A 14,105-nucleotide genomic window follows, 5' to 3' on the forward strand; every position below is an offset into this window, starting at 1 on the left:
GTTTAGATGCTGAGACTTATTTATTTTTAAAATCATTTTTATGGGGGCTGTGTGGTAGTGCACCAGGTTAAGTGCACATGGCTCAAAGTGCAAGGAGAGGCATAAGGAACCCGGTTCAAGCCCCAGGCTCCCAACCTGTGTGTGGGGGGGGTCACTTCACAAGCAGTGAAGTAGTTCTGCAGGTGTCTATCTTTCTCTTCCCCTCTGTCTTCCCCTCCTCTCTCAGTTTCTCTCTGTCCTATCTAACAACAGCAATAACAACAAGGGCAACAAGGTGGAGAAAATGGCCTCCAGGAGCAGTGGATTCATAGCGATGTTCATCGATAACCCTGAGGCAATGAATTAATTAATTAAAATCATTTTTTACTATCTTTATTTATTAGGCAGAGACAGCCAGAAATGGAGAGGGTAGGGGGAGACAGAGAGGGAGAGAGGCAGACAGACACCTGCAGCCCTGCCTCACCACTTGTGAAGCTTTCCCCTGCAGGTGGGGACTGAGGGCTCTAACCTGGGTCCTTGAGCGCTGTAACATGTGCGCTCTACCAGGTGTGTGACTACTTGGCTCTTTTTTGTTTTTCTTATTTTTACCAGAGCACTGTTAGGCTCTGGTTTATGGTGGTGTGGTGCAGGGAAATAAACCTGGGACTTTGAGAGTCTTCTTGCATAACCATTATGCTATTTACCCCTACCCCTGAGATGTTTTTTTCCACATCCCTTCCTTGCAAGAAAGAACAAACATGGGCTTTCAAAATATGGTTTCCCATTCAGGATGTTTGTTCTTACTGTTCTTTCTGCCTGGAATCCCCGAGGTATTCAGTTGATTAGTTCATCTACCAGGTTTCAGCTCTTTTTTGCAGATTTCCCCTAACTCAAAAAGTCCCTCCAAAAAAAAATTTTTTTTTCTTTTAAACCAGAGTTCAGTTCTGGTTTATGGTGGTGTCCCTCGGGCTTCCCAGGAGCCCTTTTTGGTAATTGTTATGCTATCTTCCCCCAACCCATCAAAATGTATTTTTTTAAGTATTTATTAATTTATTTTGGATAGAGACAGGGAGAAATTGAGAGGGGATGGGGAGATTAAGAAAGAGAGATACCTGTAACACTGCTTCACGACTCCTGGGGACAAGTGGGCTTGAACCCAGGCCTCTGTGCACTGTAATATGCCAGCTCTACTGGGTGTGTCACTGCCCCCTCCTTTTTATTTTCTTTTTTCTTTTTCTTTTCTTTATTGGGAGGATTAATGGCTTAAAGTCGATAGTAGAATACAGTAGTTGGTACATGTGTAACATTTCTCAGTTTTCTGAATAGCGCTCTAACCCCCTACTCTGACCCTTCCCTTTATTAAGTGCTTATGACCCAATGAAACGATCTATTACCTCCCAGCTCTGGAATGTTAAATTTCTTGAGAACACAGAACTTGTCAGTCTTGTTTGCTAATTGCTCAATGACTATTTATTGAGAAAACACCCGGAGAGACCTCAAACAGAGTTCCAATGCCCCGCCTCCCCTGTATTATCCAGAAGTCTTGGAGCACTCCTGTCATTGGGCACAATCTGAGATGCACAGAAGCGTTCCGAGCAGTTTTTTCCTTCACCATGGCGGGTCAGGTGGGTGTCCAGGTCAATGGAGCCTCAGTGAGGGGAGCTCTGCAGAGAAAGAGAAATTGGGGATGCAGCGGGATGGCGAGTGGGTTTCCTGGACGGTCCCACCGTTCACCATCCCACCTTCTTCCTGCAGTCGCCACAGAAGACACCAAGAGCAGCGTTCACCAACTGCACCCCACACAGCACAATCTCCAGGCACGAGGCAGCCACCAGCATGGAGAAGAGCGTCACGTTCCAGAGGACCACATGAGGGGGACTTGTGCACTCACTCCACAGAGTTCGGTTGAGCAAATAGGAGCCTCTGGGGGGTGGGAGGTCAGGGTCATGTGAGAGCAGGTGGCTTCATCCTCTCACTCAACCTCCCACAGCCTGCAACCATGTTCCCAGCCCTCCACACCCACCCCAAGCACCTGTGCAGAGGGCATTTGCCGGGGGCTCCTTTGGCTCAGGTGAAGGAAGCCCAGTCTCGCCCAGTTTACCCAGCCCAGCGGGAGAGAGAGAGAGAGAGAGAGAGAGAGAACAATGGGGGTAGCAGGGCGGGAACACAAAGTCTTACGAGTCGTTTTCAAAAGGGTAGCTCCACTTTCCACCATTCACTGAGCAGTACGGACCACTTTGGAGTGCTGCTCCGGACACCGAGAGGCAGTAGATGGCTCCGATCACCCCCAAAGCCGAGGAGAAGACGGAGCGCAGCATCTGGGTGTAGAATAGACGGTCAGGGACGGGGTCAGACTGCCTTCCTCTCAACTCTTGTTAAAAAATACACACCCCAGCCAGGCGGTGGCGCACCTGGCTAAGGGCACATGTTACCATGTGCAAGAACCCTGATTCTAGCCCTCCGTCCCCACCTCAGGGGGAAAACTTCACAAGCAGTGAAGTAGTGCTGTAGTCTCTCTCTCTCTCCCCCTCCCTACCTCCCTCTCTCTCTCTCTCTCTCTCTCCCTCCCTCTCTCTCTCTCTCTCTCCTTTTAAATCTCCCCTTTCCCTCTTGATTTCTTTCTGTCTCAGTACAATAGTATAAAAATAATGAATAAAATTTAAAACTACACATTCCTAGGCTGGGGAGATAGCATAATTGTTATGCAAAACACTCTCATACCTGAGGTACTGAGGTCTCAGGTTCAGTCCCCAGCACCACTATAAACTGGAGCTGATCAGTGCTCTGGTATCTCTCTCTTCCCCCCCTCCTCTGTATCTTTCTTTCTGTATCTCTCTCATTAAAATAAATAAATAAGGGTTCAGGTGGTGGTGCACCTGGTTAAGCGCACACATTATAGTGTGCAAGGACCTGGGTTCAAGCCTCCTGTCTGCACCTGCTGGGGGAAAGCTTCATGAATGGTGAATCTGGGCTGCAGGTGTCTGTCTCTTTTCCTCTCTATATCTCTCTTCCCTCTCTATTTCTGACTGTCTCTATTCCAATCAATCAATCAATAATTAAAATAAATAAAATCTCTTAAGAAAATACCCATCCCGTCAAACCCAGGACTTGGAGTTTGTCTAACTCTTATGAGCCAGCAGTCATGAAGATACATGAAGGTTATAGTCCCTTCTGGTCAGACCCACTGAAACCCAAAGTTTGTGGATGCTAGAGGGTAGAGTGGATACTGGCACTCTGCAGAGGGGCTCTTGAAGTTAGCTGCCAATTCATGGAAAGGAGTGGCTCCAGATACCGCTTCTGGTATAACAGAATCCTGAATCCCATTTTAATTTGGATCTTACCCTGCAGCGATTTCCACAACAGCCTGCACCACAGCATCCCTTGCCCCCTGCCCGAACGGCTGCAATTCCTGGACACAGCACCTATGGAACAAGAATCTATGTGATAGTCTTCTTAGGACCTCAAGACCTTCCATCAGTGCTGACTTCCTCCTGGGGCTTCCTGTGAAGGTCCCAGCCCTTTGGACTCTAGGAAGACCTTATCTTTGCTTCTCCTCTGTTCAGCTTGACTTTAATTTATCATTATGTATGCCCCTATATATCATCTCTGTCCAACTGTAGCTTCCAGAGGGGTGGGACCCAGTGTCATTATATTCCTATGAATCTTGTCACATACTAGGTGGCCAATGAAGCAGGAATCAGGACACCTGCATATAATGCCATAACTGTGCTTACTTCACACTCCATGAACTGATTTAGCTCTCTGGATCTTAGTTTTGTAAAAAGGGTCTGCAAGACCAGCCAGCTTGGGTTATTCTCAGGTTAATGCTTTTACCAGAGCACTACTCAGCTCTGGTTTATGGTAGTGCTGGGAATTGAGCCTGAGACTTCAGAGCCTCAGGCATGAAAGCCTTTTGCAGAATTATTATGTACTCTCCTTCTGCCCTAGTCTCATGATTTAATGAACTAGCAGGTTGATTTAATATCCAGACTGACTTAGAGTGATTGCTTAATAGTTATAAATTCCCTTAGCAGGAGGAAGGAACAGTGGAGTAAATCTGGTGACTTTGGATGATGGGGGGAGGTGGAGAATGTTTTCATGGGGACTATACGAGTCACCAACATACACCCCAAGCCCTCTTCATCTGTGTTTCTCTGTGGTCTTCCTCACATTCCCTCTGGGACAATAGTTACTCCCTCTTCCAACAGTTTCTTCCTAAACTGACTTTTGGGATTCAGATTTAACTGCCTTAAATAGCTCTGCTTTAGCTCAGACTCAGGCAGCTTCACATTGTCCTCTCAAATTTTTCCTTTAATTTGTCTTCCTTGCCTTTATCAATGGGAATATCCTCTTTCCCCAACCAGACTGCAAGTCTTCTCAACATTTCCTTTCAGGACTTTTGAATCTATCAGCCCCTTATTCCTTTTCCCTTAGTCAATTTCTAGTCATCTTGAATGAGGATGATGTCCTCACTTTCCCTACTGATATCTTTAATTATTGCCCTGTATTGTATCTCAAATTCCATGTGCCATCCTGATTCACCAAGGCTCAAACAAAGGCAGTGCTTATGTGGTGAGCTGCCTATGGCCCATGAGTAAACTTTGGCTTTCCCAAAACTTATCTTTTTTTTTTTTTTTTAGTTTCTTTATTGGGGGATTAATGTTTTACATTTGACAGTAAATACAATAGTTCCTACATGCATAACATTTCTCAGTTTTCCACATAACAATACAACCTTCACTGTGACCTCTATCATCCTTTTTAGACATGTACTCTCCCCCCCACCCCAGAGTCTTTTACTTTGTTTTGTTTATTTATTTATTTATTTTTAAATTTCTTTATTGGGGAATTAATGTTTTACATTCAACAGTAAATACAATAGTTTGTACATGCATAATATTCCCCAGTTTTCATATAACAATACAACCCCCACTAGGTCCTCTGTCAGCCTTTTTGGACCTGTATTCTCTCCCCCCCACCCCAGAGTCTTTTACATTGGTGCAATATACCAGCCCCAAAACTTTTTTTTAATTTTCTTTTATTATCTTATTTTATTTATTGGATAGAGACAGCCAGAAATTGAGAGGGGAGGGGGAGATAGGAGAGAGACAGAGAGACACCTGCAGCCCTGCTTCACCACTCACAAAGCTTTCCCCCTGCAGGTGGGGACTGGGGACTCTAACCTGGGTCCCTGCACACTGTAACGTGCGCTTAAGCAAGTGTGCCACCACCCGGCCCCAGTCCCCACCTTAGCTTTTTGTCTGCTGTGGATCAGAAAGCTTACTAAGCTATATGTGTTATATACAAAGTAAGCTAGAGAAACAATGTTATTAAGAATATCACCAGGGGTGCCAAGTGGTGGTGTACTTGGTAAAGCACAGACTTTACAGAGGACAAGGACTCAAGTTCAAGCCCACTGGTCTCTAGCTGCAGGGGGGAAGCCTCACAAGTAGTGAAGCAGTGCTGCAGGTCCATATTTTCTTTCTTTCTTTCTTTCTTTCTTTCTTTCTTTCTTTCTTTCTTTCTTTCTCTCCTTCCTTCTCAATTTGTTTATCAAAATAAATAAATAAATAATTTTTTAAAAAAAAGATTATACATAAGGTACTGAGTTCCTTTTCCAGAACTCTATTAAAAATAAGCCTACCAACACAACCAAAAACAAACAAACAAGCAAAAATAGAAACAGAAAATCTGGGTCTGAGGAGACGGCATAATGGCCATGTAAATGGCTCTCATGCCTGAAGCTCTGAGGTCCCAGGTTCAATCCCTAGCACCACCATAAGCCAGAGTTGAGCAGTGCTCTGGTCTCAGTCTCTCTTTCTCTAATAAAAATTAAAATAAAATAAATTTCTAAAAACAAACAAAAAACCCCAGAAAATCTGGTAGGGAGATAGCTCATTGGATAAAACATATATATACTTTACCATGTGTAAGGCCCCAGAGTTGAGCCCCAGCACCACATGGGAGTACCATGCACAGCATATGATGTGGTATCTTTCCTTTCTGTGTCCCCATCTCCCTCTCTGTATCTATCTAAAAATAAATTAAAAAGTTAGGATGTCTGGCAGTAGCATAGCAGGTTAAGCGCATATGGTGCAAAGTGCAAGGACCGGTGTAAGGATCCCAGTTCGAGCCCTGGCTCCCCACCTGCAGGGGAGTCGCTTCATAAGCAGTGAAGCAGATATGCAGGTGTCTGTCTTTCTCTCCCCCTCTCTGTTTTCCCCTCCTTTCTCCATTTCTCTCTGTCCTATCCAACTACGACGACATCAATAACAACAATAATAACTACAACAACAATAAAACAAGGGCAACAATAAGGAAAATAAATAAATAAATAGAGTGTACCCCCTTTGGGGAATTAAAAAATTATAAAAAAAAAATAGCAGGAGTAGTGGAATTACATAATTGTGAAGCAGTAGCATGAAGCATGGTGCACACAGGGTGAGTGGGAGAGAAGAAGAAAGAAGAAGAGGAAGAGGAGGAGAAGGAGGAATAGGAAAGAAAGGAAGGAAGGAAGAGGAAATTGAGGTACAGTTGTGACCCTGCAGTTCAAACTTATATTGTATGTATCCAACAGAGTGCAAATATATCTTCACCCAAAGAAATTATAATGTGTATAGTGGCAATTTTTTTTTTTAGGATTTATTTATTTATTCATGAGAAAGATAGGATGGGAGAAAGAACCAGCCATGTCTCTGGTACTTGTGCTGCCGGGGATTGAACTCGGGACCTCATGCTTGAGAGTCTAGTGCCTTAGCCACTGTGCCACCTCCCGGACCACTAGTGGCATTATTTGTTGTAAACCCAAGTTGGGAACTATCCAAACATCCATCAGTAGTAGAATGTTTAAAATAGATTGTACTGAGTCTACACAATGAAATACATAAGACATAACAAATCACAATTACCCATAATAATATGGAATTGTGGCCAAGGAGACAGCTCAGTGGTAGAAAGCAATAATGGTGTATATATGACCCCCAGCACAATATATACTGGAGTGGTGTTCTGGTTCTCTCTCTCTCATAAAGAAATCCTTAAAATGTGGATATGGGGAGTCGGGCTGTAGCGCAGCGGGTTAAGTGCAGGTGGCACAAAGCACAAGGACCGGCATAAGGATCCTGGTTCGAACCCCGGCTCCCCACCTGCAGGGGAGTCGCTTCACAAGCGGTGAAGCAGGTCTGCAGGTGTCTATCTTTCTCTCCTCCTCTCTGACTTCCCCTCCTCTCTCCATTTCTCTCTGTCCTATCCAACAATGACAACAACAATAATAACTACAACAATAAAACAACAAGGGCAACAAAAGGGAATAAATAAATAAAATAAATATTTAAAAAAGTGTAAAAAAATGTGGATATGGCTGAATTGGATATGGCTCAGTTGGATAGTATGCTGCTTTGCCATTTGTGTGACTCAGGTTTAATCCCTGCCTCCCCCCCCCCAAGGAAACTTTCACTCTCTCTGCTTCCTATCTCTATCTAAAACAAGCAAGCAAGCAAGCAAACAAACGCTGATGAATGTAGGCATGCTAGCTTACCTGGACAGTGCACCTGCTTGGCCACGCACATGACCCAGGTTTGATCCCAGTCTCTACCACAGTGGAGGAAGCTTTTCTGCTATGGTCACTTTCTCTCTCTTTCTCAGAAGCATTTATTTATTTACTAAGAAGAGAGGGAAAAGAAGAAAGTGAAGCAAAGTAAAAACCCTGGGTTGAGGGTGAGGGTGGATGTTCGGCTTTATGGGGGTGATGGTGGGTGGGGGGTGGGATGGGGCACAGTCTTTTGGTGGTGGAAATGGTGTTTATGTACACTACTATTAATTTATAGTCATATAAAGCACTATTTAATGAATATGAGAGGGGAAAAGTGATTGAATGTCTCAAACTTTTAAAAAAATTATAATTTTTAATTTATTCCTTTTGTTGTCCTTGTTGTTTTTATTATTGTAGTTATTGTTGTGTTGTTGTTGATGCCATTTTTGTTGGATAGGACAGAGAGAAATGGAGAGAGGAGGGAAAGACAGAAAGGGGGAGAGAACAGTGCCAGGCTGGAGTAGTGGCTTTGCCTGTGGACTATGAGACAGAAAAGGGGAGAGAAAGATAGACAACTGCAGACCTGTTTCACTGCCTGTGAAGTGACCCCCCCTGAGGTGGGGAGCTGGGAGCTTGAACTGGAATCCTTACTCTGGTCCTTGCACTTTGCACCACTTGTGCTTAACCCGCTGTTCTACTGCCCGACTCCCCAGAATGTCTCAAATTTTTAATGTACAGCTCGTAGGCTGAGTCTTTGATATGTTGACTCTCTTAAAAGCTTAGACCAGGGAGAACAGAAACAACTGGTGGCACAGCTGGATAAAAATAATGTCAAAGGGGAGTTGGGCGGTAGCGCAGTGGGTTAAACACAGGGCTTGAACCGTGATCCTTGTGCGGGTCCTTGCGCTTCGCGCCACGTGTGCTTTTACCCGCTGCGCTACCACCCAACGCCAACAAAGGGATTTTTCAAAGTTAACCCAATTGCCAAATAATGTGACTGTAGCAATAACTATCTATTGCCTTCTTAAACCCTAAGACAGCAGGAACCTCCCACTTCCTCCAGAGAGCCTATATTCTCCCAGTCCTGGAACCTCTAGAGTGGGGCTCACTTTCCTGCTTGCTTCTCTTAATTCATACCAAATGTTATCGCATCCATGGATCCCAACCTAATGAACCCAACGAGTACCACCTCAGCATGCTTCACTTCAGATTGTGTCCAGAGACATCAGGCATGGAATGTCAACCCTTCAGCCTCATTACTCAGGGGAGACCTTTCCTTTCATAGGATTCTCTAATTCCATTCCAGGTGGTTCACTTCCTAACAAAGTCCCAAAACCTAGATATAGACCAGGTCCCATGAGATAGAGCGTATGTTCACATGTATCCATAAATTAGGGCAAAATATATACCTGAAAGCAAAAGTACACAATAGTCTGCAGTGAGTCAGTTTGAAGTCCATAATGAAATAGTTTCTACTTAGGCTTAGATACCCTCCTCATCTATTTCCTATTATACTTCTCTCACTTACTTCCAAGCTATCCTTATCAAAGCAAGGACTACAAAAACTGAATAAGGGCAAGAGATTGGCATACTTTAACAATGACTCTTTAGTCACTATCAGGCCACCCCATCAGCTGGGGCCCTAGTCAGGGAGTCCTGAGATTCCCAAACAGACTTGATGGGCCACCTCAAATCAATCTCCTCTCCATTGTTACTGGTCATCTCTATCAGGAACAACAAAACAGACCCCTTTGTGAGCCCCCATAGAACCTTGCCCTCATCATGGATCAACAATGGTAGAGAATGCTCCATCCTCTGAAGGAAGGCTGGACAACATATTTTATACTACACCTGAGGAAGATGGGTCCTGATATTGGGGCAGCTTGGAATGTTACTACTGATGACCACAGAATGTGAGTTCAGATCTACAGAGGTCACATAGGCTCATAAGTTAAATATGAGCCCCAGATCAGATAAAATCTATGGGGTTTATAGTCAACAATATTTAGACACCTTCCCCATATTTGGGAACTACTCTCTTCCCTGATCCAGCTTTCTGGTCCTTTTTCCAGCCATGACACCACCTCCCCAGATAATAATTAGGATCCACCTGCATATCAGATTTCAGGCTCAGGCAAACACACACACACACACACACACACACACACAGAGAGAGAGAGAGAGAGAGAGAACTAGTATAGTCACAGGCCCTTTGGAATGTAACTAAAATATGCCTACTAGCTATCTACAAAATGGAGCCCCCCCCCAACTCTTCATCTGCACTATTCCAGCCTTTAGGTCCATGATTGTTCAACAATCTGTTTGGCTTTGTATGTTAACTCTCCTGTCAACCACCAGGTTCCAGATGCTACCATGATGCCAACCAGACTTCCCTGGACAGGCAACCCCACCAATGTGTCCGGGAGCTCTGATTCCCCAGAACCCTGCCCCACTAGGGAAAGAGAGAGGCAGGCTGGGAGTATGGATCAACCTGTCAATGCCCATGTTCAGCGGGGAAGCAATTAAAGAAGCCAGACCTTCCACCTTCTGCATCCCACAATGACCCTGGGTCCATACTCCCAGAGGGATAAAGAATAGGAAAGCTATCAGGGGAGGGGATGGGATACAGAGGTCTGGTGGTGGGAACTGTGTGGAGTTGTGCCCCTCTTATCCTATGGTATGGCTTTGTCAGTGTTTCCTTTTTTTTTTTTTTTTTAATTTTTCACATTTATTTGTTTCCCCCCCTTTTTTTAAATTTAAGAAAGGATAAATTAACAAAACCATAGGGTAGGAGGGGTACAACTACACACAATTCCCACCACCCAATCCCCATATCCAATCCCCTGCCTTGTAGCTTTCCCATTCTCTATCCCTCTGGGAGCATGGACCCAGGGTCTTTGTGGGTTGCAGAAGGTGGAAGGTCTGGCTTCTGTAATTGCTTCCCAGCTGAACATGGGCGTTGACAGGTTGATCCATACTCCCAGCCTGCCTCTCTCTTTCCCTAGTAGGGTGGGTCTCTGGGGAAGCGGAGCTCCAGGACACATTGGTGGGGTCTTCAGTCCAGGGAAGCCTGGCCGGCATCCTGATGACATCTGGAACCTGGTGACTGAAAAGAGAGTTAACAAACAAAGCCAAACAAATTGTTGATCAATTGTTTTCCCTTTTGTTGCCCTTGGTTTTTATTGTTTTTTTAGTTATTATTGTTGTTGTTATTGTTGTCATCGTTGTTGGATAGGACAGAGAGAAATGGAGACAGAAGGGGAAGACAGAGAGGGGGAGAGAAAGATAGACATCTGCAGACTTGCTTCACCGCTTGTGAAGCGACTCCCCTGCAGGTGGGGAGCCGGGGGCTTGAACCGGGATCCTTATGCCGGTCCTTGAGCTTTGCGCCACGTGCGCTTAACCCGCTGCGCTACAGCCCGACTCCCAGTGTTTCCTTTTTTATAAATAAATAAAAATAAATAAATAGAGAAGAAGAAAGTGAGAAAGAGTATTGGAGTATCACTCTGTCACATGAAATGCCAGGGATGAAACTCAAGAATACATGTTTGAGGGCTGGGGAGACAACATAGTAGTTATGCAAAAAGACTTGAATGACTGAGGCATCAAAGGTCCCAGGTTCAATCCCCAGCACAAATGTAAGCCAGAGCTGTGCAGTGCTCTGGTTAAAAAAAAAAAAAAATCATGTTTGATAGACTAACACTTTTACCTACTATGCCATCACCTAACGGTCTCCCTCTCTTCTTTCTTAATTAGTGAGAATGAGTGGAGGAGAGAGAATGAAGCAGAGCATCATTCTGGCATGTGCAATGTCAGAGATTGAATTCAGGACTTTGTAGTTGAGAGTCCAGTGTTTTATACACTGTACTGCTTCCCTGTCTGCCTTTCTTCTTCAATCTGACAAAGTTGATTCAGAGTGGTGAAGTCCAGTTGTGACAAAAATACATAAATAAATGAATAACTATGGATGAACCAGAAGCCCCATACGAAAGTATTCATAGAAGCAACCCAGGTGTCCAACAACAGATGAGTAGCTGAGAAAATTGTGGTCTATATACACAATGGAATACTACTCAGTTATTAAAATGGTGAATTCTCCTTCTTCATCTCATCTTGGATGGAGCTTGAAGGAATCATGTTAAGTGAGATAAGTCAGAAAGAGAAGGATGAATATGGATGATCTCACTCATAGACAGAAGTAGAAAAACAAGATCAGAAGGGAAAACACAAAGCAGAACTTGGACTGGAGTTAGTGTATTGCAACAAAGTAAAAGACTCTGGGGTGGGGCCGGAGGGTTCAGGTCCTGGAACATGATGGCAATTCAACCCCCATTAGGAGAACCTAATGGGGGTTGAGTTGTTCTGTGGAAAACTGAGAAATGTTACATATGTGCAAACTACTGTATTTTACTGTCAATTGTAAACCATTAATTCCCCAATAAAGAAAAAATTTAAAAAATTGTTCTTAGTGAATAAAAATTTTAAATTATCTTTAAAGAGTATTCATAATGTATGATTTCACTTATATAAAATGCTAAACCAGGGAGTTAGGCAGTAGTGCAGTGGGTTAAGTGCAAGGACTGGCGTAAGGATTCCAGTTTGAGCCCCCGGCACCCTACCTGCAGGGGAGTCGCTTAACAAGTGGTGAAGCAGGTCTGCAGGTGTCTGTCTTTCTTCCTCCCTCTGTCTTCCCCTCCTCTCTCCATTTCTCTCTGTTCTATCCAACAATGATGACATCAATAACAACAACAATAACTACAACAAGGGCAACAGAAGGGAATAAATAAATATAAAACATACTAAACCAAAATTAATCTATGGGGTAAAAGTCAGGAAAATAATCTGTGTCTTTGCTGGGTGCAGGGATGTGTTCCCTTTGTAAAGGTTCATAGAGCTATGTTCTAAGAATCTGACCACTTGTCTATATGACTTAAATAGTTAAAAAAAAAAGGGAGTCGGGCTGTAGCACAGGGGGTTAAGCGCAGGTGGCGCAAAGCACAAGGACTGGCATAAGGATCCCGGTTTGAACCCCGGCTCCCCACCTGCAGGGGAGTCGCTTCACAGGCGGTGAAGCAGGTCTGCAGGTGTCTATCTTTCTCTCCTCCTCTCTGTCTTCCCCTCCTCCCTTTTATGCAAAATTCTTTGCTGCCTGAGACTCCAAGGTCCCAGGTTTAATGTCTGGCACCACCATAAACCAGAGTTGAGCAGTGCTCTGGTAACAGCCAAACAAACTTCCTCTAAATGGGGAGTAGGTTGGTAGATGGATGGAAGTTAGGGAGTCCAGTAAATCTGTCTCCTTCCCCTCCACTTCTGACAGGGCACCTCCTCTGTCATACTGATCCTTACCTAGTTTCAAAGTTGATCCTTAGTGGCTGGAGTGGGCAGCTAGAAATGTGGGCTGAGAGGGACTGGACATGGATAGAAGCAGGGGATGGCGAGGGGGGCAGGACAAACTTAATAAGTAGGTAGAATGACTCATCTGTGACCCAACAGATAGTGTAATGGGTAAAGCATTGGATTCTCAAGTATGATATACTGAGTTCAATCCCTAGCATCACTTGGGCCAGAATATTGCTTTGGCTTCCTCTCTCCTTCTCCTCTCTCTCCCTCTCATTAGTAATAGGCAAATAAATCCTTAACAACAATGATAAGAAAAATGACTGGTCTGTGATAATTGCTCCCTGACTCCACTCGGTATCACTTCACTGTACCCTAGCCCTATGCTCATTATCATTTGCCCTGATAAACTCCCACACAACCAGCTGCTCCTTCTGCCTGACCCTTGTATCTAGGATCAGCTCCATAGTAGGAATGCAGAGGGGGTGGGAAATTTACCCTGTTCTAGAAGGGAAGCTGCTTAGAGCAGGAAGGTTTCCTTCTGTCTCATGCACCCCAGTTAAGCTGTCTAGGACCCTGGGGCTTCTTCAGAACCTCTACTGTTTGCTCTTTGGGGGACAGTGGAGGGATGACACATCCCAGGTCCCCACCACCCCACTGGTGTCCACACCCAGAAAGGACAGAAGGTCCTTTCCCCCCTTCTCTGCCTTTTATACCCCCTCTAGGGCTCCAACCACCCAGCTTGTCCTTTTGCCAGATTTCTCACCATCAGGCCCCCACCAATGAAGCCAGCCATGTACCAGACTTGCTTGCTGAGTTTTTTGGTCCAGGTGGTCTCCCCATTAGGCACCAGCAGAAGGGAATTCGCCACGATGCAGATGAGGGACAGGGGGATGAGGAAGAGTCCCACACAGCGAGCACACTTTCCTGTGCACATGTTGAGGACAGGCAGTGAAAGTGAGCCTGAGCTGCTCTGGTGCAGAGGCAAACAAGCCTGGAGCAGGGAGCAAAGGTCGAGAAGGAGGTGTGGCAGAAACTGGCAAGGTAGGAGGATGGGGGGAGAGAGGCAGGAGATGTGAGCAAAGAGGAGGTGGAGGTGGAACAGAGGATGTGGTGAAGGAGGGGAAGCCTGACACAGAGGAAATTGGGGTTAGTCTGGTCTTTCTACACACAACTCTCCTTAGCCCCTCTGTTCACTCTCTTGATCTCTTTTTGCTTGTTTGCCTCCAGTGTTTATTGTTAGGGCTCAGTGCCAGCA

The 14,105-nt window shown here is 44.9% G+C and overlaps 1 protein-coding gene across 1 annotated transcript; it reads right to left on the bottom strand.

Moving 5' to 3' along the window:
• Positions 1-1,423: 1,423 nt before the first annotated feature.
• Positions 1,424-13,843, bottom strand: TM4SF5 (transmembrane 4 L six family member 5). Its single transcript, XM_007523243.3, has 5 exons — positions 13,614-13,843; positions 3,321-3,401; positions 2,158-2,297; positions 1,722-1,902; positions 1,424-1,643 (listed from the first exon to the last, which is right to left on the bottom strand). Exons 1-5 carry the CDS (start codon positions 13,782-13,784, stop codon positions 1,629-1,631), a joined length of 588 nt encoding a protein of 195 aa, XP_007523305.2. The 5' UTR covers positions 13,785-13,843; the 3' UTR covers positions 1,424-1,628.
• Positions 13,844-14,105: the final 262 nt, after the last annotated feature.

The sequence above is a fragment of the Erinaceus europaeus genome, chromosome 12, assembly GCF_950295315.1.
Source record: "Erinaceus europaeus chromosome 12, mEriEur2.1, whole genome shotgun sequence".
Taxonomy (NCBI): Eukaryota; Metazoa; Chordata; class Mammalia; order Eulipotyphla; family Erinaceidae; genus Erinaceus; species Erinaceus europaeus.